Source organism: Trichechus manatus, unplaced genomic scaffold (assembly GCF_000243295.1).
Source record: "Trichechus manatus latirostris isolate Lorelei unplaced genomic scaffold, TriManLat1.0 scaffold00044, whole genome shotgun sequence".
In the NCBI taxonomy this organism is placed as follows: domain Eukaryota; kingdom Metazoa; phylum Chordata; class Mammalia; order Sirenia; family Trichechidae; genus Trichechus; species Trichechus manatus.
In genome coordinates this window covers 14,220,653-14,242,859 of record NW_004443980.1, presented here as the reverse complement: position 1 = coordinate 14,242,859, position 22,207 = coordinate 14,220,653, and the positions used below count along the sequence as shown (strand labels likewise).

At 39.1% G+C, this 22,207-nt stretch overlaps 1 protein-coding gene across 4 annotated transcripts in view; it reads right to left on the bottom strand.

Moving 5' to 3' along the window:
- The window catches only part of VWA8 (von Willebrand factor A domain containing 8), a 468,389-nt gene that overhangs the window by 291,157 nt on the left and 155,025 nt on the right, over positions 1-22,207 (bottom strand). For all 4 annotated transcript variants that reach the window (XR_002824147.1, XM_004376614.1, XM_023731623.1 and 1 more), the window contains exons 15-16: positions 15,521-15,689; positions 12,503-12,580 (exon numbers count right to left, since the gene is read on the bottom strand). Coding sequence is in view for 3 of the 4 variants with exons in the window: in XM_004376614.1 (XP_004376671.1) it covers positions 12,503-12,580; positions 15,521-15,689 (247 nt within the window). In the remaining variant the exon portion in view is untranslated. The remainder of the gene's footprint in view (positions 1-12,502; positions 12,581-15,520; positions 15,690-22,207) is intronic.

The window sequence follows — 22,207 nt, the reverse complement described above, 5'->3', positions numbered from 1 at the left end:
CAATTACAATGTTTTCATTATGCTAAATGCGGTGTGTACATGTTGTGGGAGATGAGCGAAGAAGGTGGTTGGATGGAGGAAGAGAGGATGTTACATAATAAAGGTTGCACCTGACGAACAAACAACCCTTACATACAATTAACTATTAGTTCTTTTTCTTGCTTACACAAAGCCGACATGTTAACATACCCTGAAAATGCTTAGAGCTTTATGTAAGTATGTGAGTTCTGAAATGGAAAAAAGGAATTGTGGTCAATTTAGGGTGCTGACTATTGAGATGCCAACCAGCACGTCACTGGGTGGCACTCTGCTTTTTGGAACCCTTCCTCTATACTGCCTGGATAATTCCACTTTGTTTTCTTGACCTTCCCCAGATTCCACTAACAGAGTTGTACTATAGAGCTCAGGACATAGTAAATAATATTTCTTGACTTGAACTTGATGTTATCTTGGCAGGAGCATAATGTCATGATAAAGTTTATGGTTTTGGAATGAGACAAATCAGATTCCCATTTATTAGCTGTGTGACCCTGGCAAACTAATTAACCTCTCCAAGCCACAGTTTCCTCATCTCTAAAACGGAGACAATAACACTCTCATTTAATAAGGTTGTTAAGAGGATTAAATTAGAAAATGATCCTAAAGCACTTAGCACAATGAACAAGGTCTCTGAAGATGGAAAAATCTCATAGAGGAAGGGATGTGCCCTACACATCTGCATGAACTCAATGAATCAGATTACCGTATTTTTTCGTATTGCTGTTTGCAAGTCGCACTCTCGCCCCATGAGGTACCCTCACAAGCATTGCCGTGCCAGTCCTCTTCCACACGTTGCTGTGGAAAAAAAATTAGCATAGCGTGCTTATGAAAATACCTTATGGGGGCGGGGTGGGGAACACGGACAGCAAACGCAAAAGGCGTGTGTTGTTTGTGTAAAAATACGGTACTACGGCCTAACTCCTAACTTAGAGCAGCAGCATGAGGAGATGGCAGTTGTCACTGAAAACCAGAGGCAAGAAGCACGTTTGAAGCAACTGGTCCTCTGGGAGAGCAGAGCAGCCCACGATGATGCCACAGAGGGTAGGAGGGCATCCAAGCCACCCTGGCCATCTGAGGGTCTAAAGAGGTGTTATGGATTGAACTGTGTCTCCCAAAATATGTGTTGTAAATCCTAAACCCTATGCCTGAGGTTATAATCCCATTTGGGAATAGGCTGTCTTTGTTATGTTAATAAGGCAGGATTCATATAGGGTGTGTCTTGAGTCAATCTGTTACAAGTATAAAAGGAGCAGATTAAGGAGGCAGAGATGTAAGAGAGATGCCAAACCACATGAAGATCACTCAAGAGCAGAATTCCAAAAGAAACAAGGACCTTTCTCAAGAACCAGTAGAGACAGAAAGCCCTCCCCTAAGGCCAGCATCGTGAGTTTGGACTTACAGCCTCCTAAACTGTGAGAAAATAAATTTCTGTTTGTTAAAGTCACCCATTTGTGACATTTCTGTTATGTCGTTGTTGTTTGGTGCTATAAAGTTGGTTCCAACTCACCACAACCCGACGTACAAGAGAATGAAACACTGCCTCGTCCTACACTAGCCTTACAATCATTGTTACACTTGAGTCCACTGTTGTAGCCACTGTATCAATCCATCTCATTAGGGTCTTCCTCTTTTTTGCTGACCCTCTACTTTACCAAGCATGGTGTCCTTCTCCAGGGATTGATCCCTCCTGATAACATGTCCAAAGTATGTGAGATGTAGTCTCGCCATCTTTGCTTCTAAGGAGCATTCTGGTTGTAGTTCTTCCAAGACAGACTTGTTCTTTCTTTTGGCAGTCCATGATATATTCAATATTCTTTGTCAACACCAAAATTGAAAGGCGTCAATTCTTCTTCACTCTTCCTTATTCACTGTCCAGCTTCCGCATGCATATAAGGCAACTGAAAACACCATGGCTTGGGTCAGTCGCACCTTAGTCTTCAAGGTGACATCTTTGCTTTTTAACACTTTAAAGAGGTCTTTTGCAGCAGATTTGTCCAATGCAATGTGTCGTTTGATTTCTTCACTGCTGCTTCCATGGGTGTTAATTATGGATCCAAGTAAAGTGAAAGCCTTGACAACTTCAATCTTTTCTCCATTTATCATGATGTTATGTATTGCTCCAGTTGTGAGGATTTTTGTTTTCTTTATATTGAGGTGTAATCCATACTGAAGGCTATAGTCTTTGATCTTCATCAGTAAGTGCTTCAAGTCCTCTTCACTTTCAGCAAGCAAGGTTGGGTCATCTGCATAACGCAAGTTATTAATGAATCTTCCTCCAATCCACATGCCCTGTTCTTCTTCATATAGTCCAGCTTCTCGGATTATTTGCTCAACATACAGATCAAATAAGTATGGTGAAAGGATACAATCCTGATGCACACCTTTCCTGACTTTAAGCCACACAGTATCCCCTTGCTCTGTTCGAATGACTGCCTCTTGATCTATGTACAGGTTCCTCATGAGCACAATTAAGTGTTCTGGAATTCCCATTCTTTGCAATGTCATCCATAATTTGCTATGATCCACACAGTCGAATGCCTTTGCACAGTCAATAAAACACAGATAATTATCTTTCTGGTATGCTCTGCTTTCAGCCAAGATCCATCTGACATTGGCAATGAATGATATTTCTCATTCCATGACCTCTTCTGAATCCAGCTTGAATATCTGGCAGTTCCCTGTTGAAGTACTGCTGCAGCCACTTTTGAATGATCTTCAGCATGATTTTACTTGCATGTGATATTTATGATATTGTTTGATAATTTCCACGTTCTGTTGGATCACTTTTCTTTAGAACAGGCATAAATATGGATCTCTTCCAGTTGGTTGGCCAGGTTGCTGTCTTCCAAATTTCTTGGCATAGACGAGTGAGCACTTCAACGCTACATCCCTTTGTTGAAACATTTCAATTGGAATTCTGTCAATTCCTGGAGCCTTGTTTTTCCCCAATTTCTTTAGTGCAGCTTGGACCTCTGCCTCCAGTATGATCAGTTCCTGCTCATATGCTACCTCCTGAAATGGCTGAATGTCCACCAATTCTTTTTGGTATAGTGACTCTGCGTATTCCTTCCATCTTCTTTTGTTGCTTCCTTTGTCATTCAGTATTTTCCCCATAGAATCCTTCACCATTGCAACTCGAGGCTTGAATTTTTTCTTCAGTTCCTTCAATTTGAGAAATGCAGAGCATGTTCTTCCCTTTTGGTTTTCTATCTCCAGGTCTTTGCACATGTCATTACAATACTTTACCTTGTCTTCTCGAGCTGCCCTTTGAAATCTGTGGTTCAGCTATTTTACTTCATCATTTCTTCCTTTTGCTTTAGCTACTCAATCCTCTACAGGAAGTTTCAGAGTCTCTTCTGACATCCATTTTGGTCTTTTCTTTCTTTCCTGTCTGTTTAATGACCTATTGCTTTCTTCATATATGATAACCTTGATGTCATTCCACAACTCGTCTGGTCTTCAGTCATTAGTGTTCAAAGCATCAAATCTATTCTTGAGATGGTCTCTAAATTCAGGTGAGATATACTCAAGGTCATACTTTGGCTCTCAAGAACTTGTTCTAGTTTTCTTTGGCTTCAACTTGTACTTGCATATGAGCAATTGATGGTCTGTTCTGCAGCCAGCCCCTGGCCTTGTTCTGAATGATATCAAGCTTTTACATCGTCTCTTTCCACAGATGTAGGTGATTTGATTCCTGTGTATTCTATCCAGCAAAGTCCACGTGTATCATCTTCATTTACGCTGGTGAAAAAAGGTATTTACAATGAAGAAGTTGTTGGTTTTGAAAAATTCTGTCACGTAATCTCCGGCATCGTTTCCATCACCAAGGCCATATTTTCCAACTATCGATTCTTCTTCATTTCCAACTTTTGCATTCCAATCCCCCGTAATTATCAATGCATCCCGACTGAATGTTAGATCAATTTCAGACTGCAAACATTTGTAAAAATCTCCACTTTCCTCATTTTTGACTTTAGCGGTTGGTGGGTAAACTTGAATAATATTTGTATTAACTGGTCTTCCTTGTAGGCATAATGGATATTATCCTATCACTGACAGTGTTGTACTTCAGGATAGATCTTGAAATGTTCTTTTTGACGATGAATGCAACGTCATTCCTTTTTAAGCTGTCATTCCTGGCATAGTAGACCATATGATTGTTCAGTCCAAGATGGCCAATACCAGTCCACTTCAGCTCACTAATGCCTAGGATATAGATGTTAATGTGTTCCATTTCATTTCTGATGATTTCCAATTTTTCTAGATTCATACTTCGCACATTCCACGTTCCAGTTATTAATGGATGTTTGCAGCTGTTTCTTCTAATTTTGAGTCATGGCACATCAGCAAATGAAGGTCCCAAAAGCTTGACTACATCCGCGTCATTAAGGTGGACTCTACTTTGAGGAGGCAGCTCCTCCCCATTCATCTTTTGAGTGCCTTTCAATCTGAGGGGCTCATCTTCCAGCACTATATCTAACAATTTCTGCTGCTATTCATAGGTATTTACTGGCTATTTCTTTTCAGAAGTAGACTGCCAGGTCCTTCTTCCTAGTCTGTCTTAGTCTGGAAGCTCTGCTGAAACCTGTCCGCCATGGGTGACTCTGTTGGTATTTGAATACTGGTGGCATAGCTTCCAGCATCACAGCAACACGCAAGCCCCCAAAGTATGACAAACTGACAGACATGTCTGTCAGTTTCTGTTATAGCAGCACTAAATAGCTAAGACAGAATTTGGTACAGAGAAGTAGGGGTGCTGCTCTAACAGTTACCTACAATGTGGAAGTGGTTTTAGAATTGGGTAATGTGTAGAGGCTGGAAGAGTTTTAAGGTGCCTCATAGTAAAAGCCTAGATTGACTTGAAGAGACTGTTGGTAGAATTATGGATGCCAAAGGCAATTCTGGGGAGGACTCAGAAACAAGTGATGAGAGCCATAGAGGAAGTTTGTATTGTCTTAGAGAACATACATGGCACTGTCAACAGAATGTTGCTAGACATGTGGATGTTAAATGTGCTCTGGTGAGGCTTTAAAAGAAAATGATGAACATGTGATTGGACAATGGAGGAAGGATGATGCTTTTTATGCACTGGCAAAGAACTTGTCTGAATTATGTTCAAAGATTTGGAGGAAGGTAGAACTTGTAAGTGATGAACTTATATTTGGCTGAGGAGGTTTCTAAGCAAGACCTTAAAGGGGTCGTGTGCTTTCTCCTTGCCGCTTACAGTGAGAAGAAAGAGATGGACTTAAAAATGAACTGTGCAAAATGAAAACAAAATCTAAAGATATGGAAAATTCTGTTGTACACAGGACATGTGTTCTAGAATCTTCACCAAGGACGTGGCTACACAATCTTTTGTTAAAGAGATTAAGCCTGTGACTGACGGATCTATCCAACTACCACAGCAGAAAACCAATAGCTTAGAATGAAGGAGACAGTGCTACGACAAAAGGAACTAAAGCTGTCTGCCTCTTAAAATTCTACAGGCAGGAAACAGGCCTAATGAGCTACATCTGTTGTCCTCCAAGAAAAGAAAAGGACCATCCCTGGAGAGCTACTGGAAGGACTATGGGAAGCAGGGCTGCCTCACTTTCAAAGGGTGGAGCCGTGGCCTCCTAGGTTTCAAAGAGTCATATCTCTACCAACTCATTTCTGGAGTGTGAGGCTGCTGTGCCCAAAGGCCTAGAGGATTGGGTCGCAGACCAAAGCTGAGGGGATGGGGATACCATGCCCAAGGTGCAGGGAAATGGAGCCTGCCAGGGTTGAGGGAGTGGGGTGGCCACTCAAATGGACTAGGACAATGGGGCTGCCCAAAGCCAAGGGAGCTGAGTTGCTGTCCCAGTGGACTCGGAAGGTGGGGCTGAAGCCCAGGGCTGAGAGGTCTCCACCTAGAATACAGAGGGCGTGGCCAATACCCAGAGTCTGGAGAGTAGGGCCACTGCCCAGATGGTCTCAGAGAATAGAGGATTATTTTTAAGCTTCGAGAGTTAATGTAATTTGTTCTGCTAGGTTTTGGACTTGCTTGGTGCCCATTATCCCTTCTTTCTCTCCAATTTCTTCCATTTGTAATGGAAATGTCTATCTTGTGCCTGTTCTACCATTGTACTTTGGAAGCAGATAACTTGTGTTCTGGATTTCACAGGTTCGCAGATGAAGAAGAATTTTGCCCTAGAATGGAATATGCCTAAAATCTCACCTATATTTGATTCTGATGATTCAGAAGATAAGATTTTGGACTTGGAGTTGATATAAGACTTTTGGGATGATGTGATGGGGTGAATATGTTTTGCATGTGGGAAGGACATGAATTTTGGGGGGCCAAAGGATTGAATGTTACAGATTGAATTGTGTCCTCCAATATATTATAAATCCTAACCTCTATGGAGCCCTGGTGGCATAGTGGTTAAGAGCTCAGCTGCTAACCAAAGGGTCAGCAGTTCAAATCCACTAGCTACTCCTTGGAAACTCTATGGGGCCATTCTACTATGTCCTAGAGAGTCGCTATGTGTCAGAACTGACTCCATGGCACCTAACAACAACAGCAACATGCCTACAGTTATAATCCCATTAGATAATGAGTTGTCTTTGTTATGTTAATGAGGAGTAATTACTGTAGGGTGTGTTTTGAGTCAATATCTTACAAGATATGAAAGGAGCAGATTAAGCAAGCAGAGATGGCGGAAGGGAGATGCCAAGCCACATGAAGATTGCCCAGAAGCAGAAGCTCAAAGAGACAAGGACCTTCCTCCAGAGCCAAGAGAGAAAGAAAGCCTTCCCCTAGAGCTAGCATCATGAATTTGGACTTCTAGCCTCCTAAACTGTGAGAAAATAAACTTCTGTTTGTGAAAGCCACCCACTTGTGGTATTTCTGTTATAGATGTACTAGATAACTAAGACAAGAGGGGACTCTATGAAATTAACAAAAAGTTTGGAATGGATGATGGGAAGATGCCAGACACACCACACATTTGCTTGTTTCAATGTTTTGCCTAAAATCATCTCTGTATGTCCCAAAGAAGACAAAAACTGATTTTTCCTTCCTCCTGTATTTCACAGCTCCATGAAAACTTGGTCTGCTGTTCTTAGTATAATATTTCAGCTACACTGGGGTTAAAAACAGTCCTGTGAGGACTAGGTTGAGAGCATGGCCATCACTTATGACATATTTTCTTTTCTATTATAAAACATATTCCAAGTTTCAAAGAACTCATTTACAAGCAAACATTTGGTCCATCCTTGTTTTCAACAAATTTGCATTCTAGACATGCAGAGAATATTTAAGTATAAGAAACAGTAAATTACAATTCAAAATAGCATATAACATAATGCCAAAATAAGTGGAGCATTGACAACTGCTACAGGGGCTTAAAATGTGCAAGTGGGCAGGAAAAATGCTATAGAAGCAAAAGGAATAGAAATACCTGTATAACATGAGGAAACGCACGCAGCTTTACTAAAGTCCTGATGGAAGGCTTGCTCCCAAGTAACAAAGCCCTGTGAATGACACTCTGAGCAGTTTGGCCTTACTCCTACAGGCAATATGACTTTTTTTCTTTTTCAATAATTTATTTTATTTTGTTGAGAATATACACAGCAAAACATAAACCAACCAATTCAATAGTTTCTACATGTACCATTTAGTGACACTGATTACATTCTTCAAGTTCTGCATGAATTCTCACCTTCCTTTTCTGAGTTGTTCCTCTCCCATTAACATAAACTCACTGCCCCCTACGGTTCCTATCTAATCTTTCAAGTTGCTGTTGTCAATTTGATCCCATATAGACAGATTTTAAAAGAGCATAATGCTCAAGGTAGACATTCTTTACTAGTTAAGCTTAACTATTGTTTGGTTTTAAGAAGACTTCAGGGAATATTTTTGGTTTAAGGTTTAAAGATTATCTCAGGGCAATAGTTTCAAGGGTTCATCTAGCCTCCGTGGCTCCAGAAAGTTTGATGATTCTCATGATTCCATGAAAATTTGAAATTCTGTTCTGCATATTCCCCCTTTTGATCAGGATTCTTCTACAGAGTCTTTGCTCAAAATGTTCAGTAATGGTAGCTGGGCACCATCCAGTTCTTTTGGTCTCATGGTGAAGGAGCCAGTTGTTCATGGAGGCAATGAGCCACACATTCCATATCCTCCTCCTCCTCCTGATTCTCTTTCTTCCTCTGTTGCTTCAGAAGAATAGAGACCAGTTGTCGAGCCTTGGATGACCAATTGCAAGCTTTTAAACCCCTGCCATTACGCAACAAAATAAAAGGTAGAACAGAAGTACTAAACATGTTATTAGGCCAATTAACTATTCCTGACTCTCCTTTCTGTTGCTCCGGGCAGATACAGAGCAATTGTTGTGCCTTGGATGGCAGTTTAAAGGCAATAGGACTTCGTTTTATGCAAAGCAGTAACATGATTTTAGAAAGATTAAGTTAGAAGTAAATGTAAAGTAGTTGAAGGACAGAGAGAAACAAGACAGGAAATGGAAAGCTTCTAATTCATTAATCTGCCTATAAGAAGACAAGAGTCCTACAGTAAGGTTATAGCAACAAGAATGGAAAGAAAGGATGAAACAAATGTTTCAAAGGACTTGGCAACTGGCTGGATATGAGAAAGAAGGAAGAAGTGAAGATAAGACCAACTCAGCCAGTGAGGCCTCCCTGAATCACTTTATTTAGAATCACATGTCCTCCCCATTTCATTCCTATCCCTCTTTCAGCCTGAAGGATCTTCGTGGGTTATTACCCTTTCATATAATATATATTTTGTTCTTTCACTTGTATTGTCTATCTTCCCTCATTCAGATGTTAGTTCCATGATGGCAGGGGTTTTTGTTTGACAGTATCAAAAATTAAATATTATTCAGCAGTTTGTACATTTAAAACCTAGGACCAGGAAAGATTCCTATTTTAACCAGGGAAAATGTTTGACAAATGATTCTACCCAAAGGGTTCTCATAACAAGCATCCTATTAAACCCGAAGGCAACTTTCTAGGGAAGGACACTGAAATCTAGTCCAGGCATGATACTGAATTCATGCTTCACACTTCATTCCAGTGATCAGTAAGGGTTCCTCATGAATCTGAATAGCTACTCTCCCAGTTGATAGCATCAAAATGCTTTGCAAAATATCCAGTGCTAAAAAATCAGAACTAAGCTTTATGTTGTGCCATTTAAGTGTTGAACAAAGGGTTCGTTTATGTCTGCTCTTGCATTATTATCAATTAAAAATTGAGGATGTACTTTAATTTAAATATTGCTAATGTATTTAACATTTATAATATCAAATTTCTAACTGCATTTTTATCTTGCAAACAAGGTGAGGATGTGAAGCACATTCCCTTAGTCACCACGGTTTACGAAGCGTATACCTCAAAGGGTTTGCTGTTTTAGCATGATTAATAATACCTTGGCTTAAAAAAATGAAAATGCAGAACAGATATTATTTAAAAATCTTTTTCTCTTTTTTCCTCTTAAGGAATTATTTCTTTTATGAAAATGTAACACGTTCTCAGGGAGTGAAACTCTAGGGAGAATCTGTCAATAAATTAATAATTAATTCATCAATTTATTTATCAAACATTTGTGAAGTGTCTACCATGTGCTAGGTACCAGACTGGGAAACAGCCATAAAAGAATGAAAACGACCCAGCCTCAAGGAGTTCAAATACTAATGGGTAAGATATAAAAAAGATACAACTGTGAAGGGTCAACATCAGAAGTATATGCCAAGTGTCATGAAAAGTAAGGTGGAGACAGAGGTTACATTTGCCTAGGGGCTGAGAGAGACCTGACGAAATGGGGAGCATGAGGGTAAGTAGAATGGAAGAAAGCACAGTCCAGACATTCTCTTAAGCAGAGACATTTGCGTGTATGCTGGAGTTAGAAAACAGCAGGAAGCTATATGTGGGTAGAGCTGAGGGTGCGTCCAGAGAGGCTGTAGGAAACGCAGCTGGAAAAGCAGCTTAGGGTCAGATGGAACTCGGCACGCATGCTTAGGAGGCATCCTTGAGTCTGGAGGGAAAAAGACAACCTCTCAACGGTTTTAAAGGAGAGGAAAGACGTAGGAAATGGATTTACGAAAGATCCGCCAGGGACAATATGGGAGTTCATTCATTCATTTATTTAATAGATATTTGTTGAACACCTACTAAGTACCAAGCAAAGTTCCAAGTGCTGGAGGTATATAGCATGGAACAAGACAAATTAAAAACCCCTGCCATCACAGAGCTAGCATCTAAATGAGGGGAAGTAGACAATAAAAAAGGAATCAGTGAAACATATACTATATCAAAAATAATAAGCCCTATGACGATTGATAGGAATGAAGTCGGGAGGAAATATAAGTCTAAATAGAGTGTGTCAGGAAGACCTCACTGAAAAGGAGATGTCTGACCAGAAGTTACATGAGGTGAGGGAGCAAACATCCAGCTATTTGGGGAAGAGCAATCTAGCCAGAGAAATACCAAAGGGCGAAGACCGTGAGGCAGGCACTAGCGTGTTCAACGAACACTGAAGAGAAGAGTGTAGCTGGAAAAGAATGAGTAAGGGTGAAAGCAGTGGAGATGAAGTCCCGGAGGTAATTAATAAGGGACCTGTGGTAGCTGGAAAATGCACACGCTACAAGATATCCACATTCGAATTCCTGGAACCTATGAATATTATCCTATACAGAAAAAATTGACTTTACAGATTTCAGTAAGCTAAGGATCTAGAGGTGAGGATATTATCCTCCTATGTGGGTGAGTCCTAAATACAATCATATGTATCCTTATAAAGAGCCAGGCAGAGGAGACTTGACACAGACACACAGAGAAGAAGGTGACGTGAAGATGGATGCAGAGATCAGACTGATGAGACCACAGGCCAATGAATGCTAGCAGCCATCAGAAAATGGAAGAGGAAAGGAATGGATTCTACCCTAGAGCCTCCAACACTGATTTTGGAATTTTGGTTTCCAGAACTGTGAGAGAATAAATTTCTCTTGTTTTAAGGTACCAAAATCAAACCTGTTGCCATCGAGTCAATACCAACTCATAATGACCCTATAGGACAGAGTAGAACTGTCCCATGAGGTTTCCAAGAACTGACTGGCGGATTTGAACGGCCTCTCTTTTGGTTAGCAGCCGAACTCTTAACCACTGCGCCACTAGGGCTCCTTTAAGGTACCAGTTTGTGGTAATTTGTTACAGCAGTCACAGGGAGCTAATACAGGGTCACGTGGTGCATGTATTATTGGGCAGAGAGTGCAGTCAAGAGGAAATCGCAATATTCCAGGAAAAAGATAATGAAATTCAATAGCAGGACAGTCTCTGAGAATAGATAAGAGAACATATGAGACATCAAGATGCTAAATTGGTGAAATTTGCTTTCAGGTTGAACGGAAATAGTGGGAAAACAAGGAATCAATAATGATGTCAATGTTTCTAGTTTAGGAAATTAGGTAGACATATTATTAACAAAGTTAGTAAATTGAACCAGGAATAGGAACAGATTTAAAGGAGAAATACAGTTTAGTTGTATAAGGGAAGTTGAATTTACAGTGAGAATTTCTAGTTGATAAGTGAAAAAAGCTAACATTTATTAAGTACCTACTAAGGGGAAAAGTCTTTACATCATATATTTTCTTTTTTTCCCAGATACATTAATTTTTATTGTTGTAAAAATATATATAAAGCAACATTTGCCAATTCAACATTTTTCAGGTATACAATTCGGTGATATTAATTACAGTAATTATGTTGTGCAACCATCACCCATAACTGTTGCCGAATTTCCCATCACCATAAACAGAAACTCACTGTTTCCCAAACGATGGCTCCCCCTCCCCCACACCCCTGGTAACTACTAATAAACTTTGGTCTCTATACATCTGCCTATTCTTGTTATTTCACATAAGTGAGATCATACAATATTTGTCCTTCTGTGACTTATTTCACTCAGCACAATTCAAGCCATTACTTAAAAAAATCGTTTAAAAAAATAATGGCTCAAATTACACATTTTCAGTTTTAATCACTGAAACCTCCTTATGAGGTAGACGGCATTGTTTCCATTTAACAGATGAAAAAATAACTGAGACTCAGAGTTAGGCAGTGACAGCCCTTGATCTTTCCAACATGTCACACTGGAATGAAAATACAGTTAGAAACAGAGCATCAATCTGAAAAGTCACGAGCTGAAGATAAAAATGTCGGCATTAACTTTTAGGTGGTAGTTGAACCTGTGAAAATAGACGAGAGTGCTCAGTACAGGAGACAGAGGGAGCAGGGCCAAACATCAAGCACTCCAAAACAGCAAAGAGCTGTTTTCTATGACATCAGCCATGAGGAGCTGGAGAAAATGGTAAAATCATTAAAAGATTAAAATATATACATAGGATGAAGCATAGGATAAGGGAGAAAATTATCAGCTTAAAAAATAGATTTTAAAGTAACAGCATGTCATCAAAAAACCCAGACTTACCATTGGGTCCTGTGTCTCTCTAAGTTTGTGTGTAAATGATAGTAATTTGTCCAAAGCTTCCTGAGGTATATTTGGGACCTATTTTATGAGGGAATTAAGGAAAACCAGAAAGAGTAAATTGGAATATCTGACCAATCCATCAGAAATTATGGCTACTAAGCAAACAATATGAGAATTAAATTTTTAGAAAATCCCAGAGTATAACACATTTACCTCATGAATAAAGTTGCTTACTCAACTGTCAGGAAACATTTAAGCCACTGCTTTCTCCCTTCCCTTTTCTTTTTTAATTTGTGTGTGTGTGTGTGTGTTTTCTGTGAAAGTTTACACAGCAAATTAGGTTCCCATTTAACAATTTCTATGCAAACTGTTCAGTAACATTGGTTACATTCTTCACAGTGTGTCAACATTCTCTTATTTCTGTTCTAGTTGTTCCGTAGCCAGTGCTCCAGCTTCCCTGCCCCTCCCCACTTACTGTCTCATCTTTGCTTTATAGTAAATGTTGACCATTTGGTCCCATATAGAAGATTTTTTACAGGGGCACAGTACTCATGGGTGATATTCTTTATTTTATGAGCCAATCTGTTATTTAGCTGAAAGGTGACCTCTGGTAGTAGTTTCAGTTTAAAGTAAAGAGTATCTCAGGGTGACAGCTTTGCGGGGGGGGCGGTCCTCTAGTCTCAACCAGTCCAGTAAGCCTGGACTTTTAAGAATTTGGGTCTTGTTCTACATTCTTCTCCCATTCTATCAGGATCCATCTATTGTGGCCCTGACCAGAATGGTTGGTAGTGATAGTCAGGCACTATTTAGTGCTTCTGGTCTCAGAGTAGATGAGGCTGTGGTTATTACAGACCATTAGTCCTACAGATTAGTTTCTTCTCTGAGTCTTTGGTTTCCTTCTTTTTCTTTTGTTCCGGAAGAGTAGAGACCAATAGTTGTATCTTAGATGGCCACTCACAAGCTTTTAAGATCCCAGACATTGCTCACCAAACTAGCATGTAGAACAGACTTTATGAGCTATATTATGCCAGTTGACCGAGTGGTCTCATGAGACTATGGTCCTAAGCCTTCAAACCCAGTGAACCACTCCCATGAGGTGTATGGCAATGTCTATGAAGTATCCGTAGCCATGCCCCCATGTGTTTTATTATATATACAAACATATATGCACATAGACACATACATGATATATACATATGCATACAGACACACCTATACATGCATACATATACATATTAACTACCTACATACATATATACATACATACCTACATATGTAACCACACATATTTTTTACCAAGTCACTCTTCTCTGTGTATACCTCCAACATCAGGATAAAAAAGAAGGGAGCCTTTAACTCAATTAAAAATGGCATGTAATATACCCATAAAAAACTTCAGCATGAATTTTAACACTTTAATTTTGGCATTTTCTTATGAAATCCAAATTCCTTTATTTCATAGAAATCTTACATATATGTTCACTAAGTGACATCAGGCATCCCTGTAGAAAGAATACATACTCAAGCTGTCTTTTTCACAGACTTTTAAAACCCCGAGTTGCATGACCAACATATCAACGAGCTTTGAAGAACAGGTGCCCAAACAGCATACAGTAATTGTTTTCAACTATAACAAATCTTAATGTAATTAAATGTTTAATTTAATTAAAAGTTAAAATTTTTAATTTAAAAATATCATAAAGAGATGTCAGAACAATGACTGGTATAAAGTGACCACTTCAAAAGTATACTACTCAGGGCTGCTTTGGTCATTTAAATGAGTGGAACTTTTTTTCATTCTAAGGCCTATTTAGTACATACATTATCTCATTTATTAATTAAATCAATCTTGTGATGTAAGAAGTATTATTATTATCCCCACTTTCAGATAAAGAAACTATGGTTAAATAATTTATCCAAATCTAGAAGATAATAAGCAGTGGATTTGGCGATTAGAGCCAAGTTGTTTAAATCCTATAGTTCCTTATCCACAACCATGCTCATAATAAGACCTAAAATTAACCAGTTCATTCAGGTGTTTCAAAGGGGTTAAAAGTGCAGTTATGTAAACAGTTCATTATTAATGATCCAGAACAGCAGGGCCCAATAGAACTTTCTGTGATGATGGCAATGTTCTGTATCTACACTGTCCAATATGGCAGCCCCCATGTGACTACTGAACACTTGAAATGCGACTGAGAAACTGAATTTTTAACTTTATTTAATGAAGCCAGTGACTATTGTGAGAAGCCCACGCAGAGCAGTGCTTAAAGCACTCACTGCTAATCAAAAGGTCAGTGGTTTGAAACTACCAGTGGCTCTGCTGGAGAAAGATGTGGCGGTCTGCTTCCATAGAGGTTACAGCCTTGGAAACTCTATGGTCAGTTCTACTCTGCCCTATAAGGGTTGCAATGAGTCAGAATCGACCTGATGGGCAGTGGGTTTGGGTTTTTTTTTTTTGTTTGTTTAGTATCTATTGTATTGAACAGCACAGATCCAGAACTCTAAAAATGCCAAACACAATGTGAGGGAGTCAGGACTACTTAGTCCTGTCTACAGAATCTAAGGATTTAAAATATATCTGGCCTCCCTTTACAGTAGGAATTTAAAATAATTACTGTGGTTGAATATAAAATGAAAAGAAATTCCAAAACTGCCTCCACATGAGGAAAGGGAAGAGAAGGATTACATCAGTGGTTCTCAAAATGTGGTCCCAGACTAGCAGCCCAGCATAACCTGAGAACTTGTTAGAAATGCAAATTCTCATGTACCACCCTAGACCTACTGACTCAAAAACTCCGGAGATGGGGCCTGGCAATCTGTGTATTACCAAGTCCTCCAGATGATTCTGAAAAATGATAAAAGTTTGAGAACCAGTAGCTTACCTCATTATATAAGGAAACTAGGAAATAATATGGAGAAAAAGCCAGAAATTCCCAACTCTGCTCCAGCACGTGTCAGAGAGCCTTAAAAAGAAAATAGGTCAAGGCAATAGGCTGGAACTGGCCTCACTCTTACCATTTCCTTAATCACTTGGATTTCTTCACCTTTGACCAGTGGTTTCATGTAATGGAAAAAGAACATGGTTAAGAATTCTGGTCCCAGCCACTGCTGTGCAGTGCTTCCAATAACAGGGGGCTCTGCCAAAGCGATGATTCTGAAGGATGGGTGGATAGGAAAAATGGATCTATAAGAGAAAGACATCAGAAAACATAATCTTACACATTAGAAATTAAGTCACGGTAGCTAAAGCCTAGGCAATGATAAGCTGTATTACCATACTGTTAATATAGTCAAAGCTATTAGCCAAAGAATGAGCTTTGGAAAAAAGTCAGAACATTCTAAGACCTAAGATTAAAGCAAAAAAAGATCACCTACTAATATATGTTATACCATTTTTACCGATGAAGCTCTATCCTTAGCACAAACCACTGTTTATTTAGTATGCTGTTGTACCTACATTTTCTCTATAGTCCTTTGAAATAAAATCTCATCCAGTTCATATTCATTACATGGATCCCTTTCTTTATTCAAAAATCCACTCAAAATCTCCTGTCCTGCACGGAATTCATTCTACATCAATTATAGAAAAACCAAGAAGTATGATTCAGGGTGAAGAGACTTTTTATAATACAGAAAAATTGAGCAGCATAAGGAGTTGGATTAAATTTAAAATGGAGATTGGCAATAAGAATATTTAAAGTCTTAAAAAGGTGGAGACAATTGAACTTTTATATAATTAACTTGTCATTTTTATATGAAATGTTATGATTTTTAAATGCTCTATTTCAGAAATCTCTGCTAGCGAAGCAGACGAAGCATGTAAATATTCTAGGACACATAGAGAATAAGACAAGACTTCCTACAGTTTGTGAAATGACTTGAGTTGGTTTTGGAGGAAGGATTAGAAACTCCTTAGTTCCCAATCTAGTCATGTGGGTGATATTGTCAGTTTTTATCACTTCTACTCAAATACCCAGAAGAAATATGTTTTTAGGGTGTAATACATTCCTTGCTGGAGCCCTGGTGGTGCAGTGGTTAAGAGCTCAGCTGCTAACCAACAGGTTGGCAGTTCAAATCCACCACCCCTCGTCGGAAACCCTATGAGGCAGTTCTACTCTGTCCTACAGGGTCACTATGAGTCGGAATCAACTCAGTGGCAACAGGTTTTTTTTATAGTCCTTGCTACGTAAGAGAAGAGGGACAAAACTTCAAACACCTGCCAAGATCTTCAGAAAAACAAACATATAGGCAAATAAGTGAACAGTTACCACATAATACACACTTGTTTTTTTTAACTATAACAAATCTTAACTTAATTATTTAATTGAATTAGAACAAATTTTAATATAAACGACAATAAATCTAAAATTTTAATTTAAAAAGATCAGAAATGGACTATCCATTACCATTAACTATTAAGTGATTTGGCAGATAGAATACCAGGAGGTAGAACGTGTGGAGAGAATCAGACAAATGCCCTGAAGATTTCAGATAAGAAAAAGTCCCATAAGTACAACAGGTAGATCCACCTAGTCCCTGATTTCATGGTCTGTAATTTTAGAAGCCCACACCATAATTTATAGGCTGGGGAAAGTACTTTTTAGAAATGGTCATACAAAAAGCCTGAATGAATCGGTAAAAGTTACCAGATATAATTTCATTTCTGTAGGTAGAAAACAAGAGACTTATTTACAGATGGCCAAGCAGGGCACAGGCAGTAATGAGTCTAAAGAAGTTGTTCTAGGGAAAGAGGGGAGGATAACAACAGGGACAGTGCCTGCCAAGTCCTGAGGTTAGCAGAGTCCCTCAGAATTTCTGGTAATTAGACAGTCATAGCAGAAACTGGGCACAGAAAATTGTGTGATCTGAAATCTAAAGGGAGTGCTTATTCAATTTTCCACTTCTGCCAAGTGATCTGCTATAATCAGAAATCTCTGTTTCATGGCCCAGCACCAGATGTTGATGGATTCATCCCTGATCCTCCTCTTCTAATTGGGACAGAAGAAGGTGGGAGAGACTGGGACTGGTTTGACTGCACAGATTAAAGCTACAGATTAGTTTCCCACTCAAGATAGTGAGAGAAACCAAACCAGAAAATAAAGCCAAAATCCAACAGACAAGTCAAAGGGTAAATCCAATTTACATCCTTAAACCAAAGGATCAAGAAGCAGGTCCCACAGCTGAGCTGCTACCCAAAGAAAAGCAATTACCATGAGAGCGATCTAGGTGGTTTGAATTTCAATAAGGTGAAGATCACTGCCTGGGACATACTCGGTCTGTGGCTTGCTTCTAGATGTTACCTGTAACAGGTTATCTGAGTAAGCTGGCCAAATTTAAAAGCACAGTTTCTGAGACACAGTTTCTGAGGCGTTGGGCAGAAAAGTATACACCGACTTCAAAAACAGTCACCAAGCTACTGAATAAAAGGATAAGAAGGACCTTTTCACTAGCTAGGTTCTCTCCAAAGGCTTCCTTACATATAAATGGGTCATATGGAAAGGTTCCCTAAGTCAGAGAGAGAGCTGGGTACTCCTGAGGGTCTGCCAGGTAGTTTGGGGTGATCTAACATAGAGAGGGGGGCAATATAAAGGCTGAAGGACAAGTAAATAATTGAGAATTAGGAAATAAGCATTCACTGACACTTAAAATCAAGATTAACTTTAATTTTACTAGAATTTAATAACAACCAGAACACACACACAAATGAAACTAAAGAAATGGCTTAACTTCAGATAAACAGATATTGTTTCCTAAAGTCACCTCCAAAGATTTAAAAAGCAAAAAAGGACTTTTCTAAAGGTTAAAAAAGATTTAAAAGACAAAAATATTGGGGTCAATAATGTTTTTATGGGAATAAGTGTAAACTTTTAGAGAGTATTTTCTAATGCTTCTCAGCAATACAAAGGAATGTTCTATTGATAGACGCAATGACATGGATGAATCTCAAAATAATTATGCTGACAAAAAAGCATATCTACTGTATGAGTCCATTTATATAAAACTAGAACATAGAGCTAGCTGTAGTGACCAGAAGCCTATCAATGGTTCCCTGTGGAAGGGAGAGAAGGCGCAAATGGGCAGGGGAAGGGGTTACATACAAAGGGGTCCCAGGGTACTTTTAGGAGTTATAGTTATATACCCTGATTATGGTGATAGTTTCCCGGGTGTATACAAATGTCAAAAATTATCAAATGGTACACTTTACACATGTACAGTTTATTGGATGTCAATTAAACCTCAACAAAGCTATTATAAAAAGAAAAAGAAAGACCTCGATAAACTCTAGTCTTTTGAAAGGAATTATACAGTACATTTTTGTTGAATTTGTATATTAAGGAACTTGAGAGAACGATATAGAAGGTTTCTCTAAAGACGTCAACCAAGTACTGGCACAGGATTTTATAATTAGCCTTCCATACTATAATAGTAATATTTCAATTCAGAATCTAGAGGTTATGTAGCTCTGTACACAGTCCATATTTCCCCTTTTATTCTATGCAATATAAAAAATTGCATGGACACATTCTTTACTCATCTTTATACCACACAAGGCCTAGTATAACTGTCACTTGCAAGAAACTTTCTGAAGGCCTTTGGTGGCAGGGACAAAACAAAGGAAGTGATAAGAACCAAAAAGAATGGTCTCCCACGTGAAAGTAGAGCTGTTACTCTAAATCTGTGTTAAATGAATTTGTCAGAGGAGGTGTATTCTCTCTATCAAAAAGACAAATCCAACACACACACACACACACACACACACACACAAAGTAACTACATCCTTCAGGGGCACGGAGTTTTAAACAGTACCTGACCATAAAAACACTCTAGTAACTAGTCCTAGGCAAGGCAGAGTCCTGACAACATTCAAGTCACAGGCTCCAGCTATTCCTGAGGCCCAACTACATCCTTGCCCTTCCTTTGAATATATGCAACACCAATAAATTCCTTTTTGAAAATCGCAATTTACTTAAGGCTCTTTGTTATAAAAATTGAACACAAAGATATGGGAGTAAAATTCTGGATCTGTCTTGAATTTGTTAAAAATTTATATGGCCTAATTTGCTAGCAAAGAAACACTTAGGTTTCTGGGGGTTAGGAGAGAACTCTCAGACCCTAATTGTCTTCAAACATGGGTAAGAGTAAACAGGGTTCAGAGAATCTAACTGATCAAGAATTGTAGCCAAATGTCCAGTTATGGTTCACTGCTGATCAATAAAGACTGAGAAATTATAATTTTCAATGATCTATAGCAACTAATAAAAATATAATACTCAATAAAAAGGCAGAAACACTTTGAGTACATATAATTAAGAGTAGGCCACTAATCTTTATTGCTTCCCTGAGATAACCAAAAGCACTTTCTTGACAAAATAAACCATTAGTAACTCACAGAAACTCTCACCCCCTCATCTATGCTCTGACCAATAGCAGGAAGGGCACATTTAGCAGTCTATAGTATTTGAACTCCAGCTTTCCCCAAAGAAGTTTTTCTCATCAAAGGAAGCAGTTCTATTTTGGTTCTTATTTCCTGTGAGAAATGCAGGCATGGTGTCTGGTGTGTATGGCCATCATACTATTTCTAACCATCAAGTCCATGGTATTCCTAGTGCCTGGCAACATTAGAAGGAAAGTCTCTAACGTTTTTTAAGCCAACATTTCTGAAACTGTTTCTAAGGGTATATTAGGCATGTGATAACTTGCAAAGTGTATGAAAGCCCACAGAGACCTCTGGAAATAATCAAGGTAATGAGCTTAGCAAAGAATTAGTATACAATGAAGGTTGGCAAAGGAGTCAAACATAATTGCTTAGAAACTGAGTTTCACGCCGTGAAGCTGCAAGGATGGATAGCCCACTGCTAGCAGCTGTTAGTTACGAGAATTTTACGCTATCAGATTTGTCAGTAAAAGGTAGATATTCAGTTAGACTGGTATCAAAGTATTCCTAATTGGTAGGTTTATAAAAGGAAACACTGCAAGCTCAGAAGGTCAGCTAAAACTGGACTGATAGCATATTATCTTTACCCTGAGCTTCCCAGAATTTATCCTAGGTTAGCATTTATTCATTCATTCAAAAACATTTACTAAGTGGTCTACTCTGTGCCAGGTATTGTGACATTGGAAACAAAGAGATAAAGTACAGAAGCTAGACAGAGTCCTGACAATATTCAAGTCACAGGTTCCAGGCCCAAATGCATCCTTGTCCTTCCTTTGAATATACGTGACACAAATAAATTCCTTTTGCAACAATTTGAATTGGTTTTGTGTTACTTGTAACGAAAAGAGTCCTGCCAAACATAAATATAACAACTGTTCCTACCTGAAAGCAGGACAGGTATCTAAATTTGCCAGACTAGGTCTAGAAGAAAAGAAGCTCTTAAATCTGCCTTGGGCTTGGGAAGGGCTGATGAGATGTTCGTGAAGGCTTCACAGAGGAGATGGCTCTTGAAAAAATAGTAGAAGTTTACTTGCTGGTCCTGAGAGGTGAAAGGTGAGGGTGGAAATGCAGGCATGTGCAGATGTTGACCCTGAGCCCTGCAGGCGATGGAAGCCCAGGTAGTATGTAAACAGTGAAAGAACACGATCAAATTTGTGTATTAGACACCTTAAATTTCTAGGATAGGTGAGTGGAGAGTAAGTGGTTCCAGTCATTAAGTGCAGGAGCTGGAGAGAATATTGGGTTTGGTGAAATGAGCTCAAAGTTTTTCTGGGGCACCTACAGGGAGACACCGGGCAGTCATTTGGAGCCTAGACAGAAAACTAAGTCGGAAAGAGCTTTTAAGGAACAGTGTGTGTATAGATGAAAGGTAAAGATACAAGAGTGACTGATATTACCAAGGACAAGAGAAGGCTAAGGAGAAAACTCTGGGAGATGCCAACTTAAAAAGTATTCTGAAGCCTTTTCTAACCTTTCAAGGTATAATTAATAGTCACTTCCTCCTCGACGTTCCCACAGCACTGAGTTCCTGGGTAGCGCAGATGTTTAAGTGCTCAGCTACTAGTCCAAAGGTTAGCATTCAAACCCACCTAGAGGAGCTTTAGAAGACAGCCCTGACTATCTGCTTCCAAAAGGAAACGCAATGGAACAGTTCTTCTCTGCACACGTGGGATCATCATGAATTGGAATCGACTAAACAGCAACTAACAACAACTACCGTATGTGCAGTAATTATTTATGTATGTATCTGTCTCTCTTCATATGTAGTACACCACAGGAGGCAGGACTATGCCATCTTCAAGTCGGCACTCAAAAAACATTTAACCTGAAGGAAAAAATGAATTAATGTTGACGATCAATAACAAACACGCAGACTCTCCAAATCAGTCATACCCAATCATCATCCTACAGCTAAGAATCACCTGGGTGCTATTCTGCGGCCCCAGAGACTCCTAAAATGAGGTATAGGAATCCAGATTTTTCAAGTCCTTCAAGTGCTGTCACATTTAGGAGTCAATGGCTGTTACGGATTGAACTGTGTCCCCCAAAAGATACGTAGAAGTCCTAACTACTGGTACAGGTGAACATAACTGTTAACATGACTCAATTTGGCCTTTTGTCTCTGGTTCCTGAAAATAGCTCTTAGAATTCCCTAGCAATCGAAGGTGTCTTTGTTTTCTAAAACAGCAAGGCAACACTTAAACATGTGCAAATGAGGTGAGAGCCCGAGGACCACTTCTGGAGAAATAACTTCAGGAAAAGGAGGG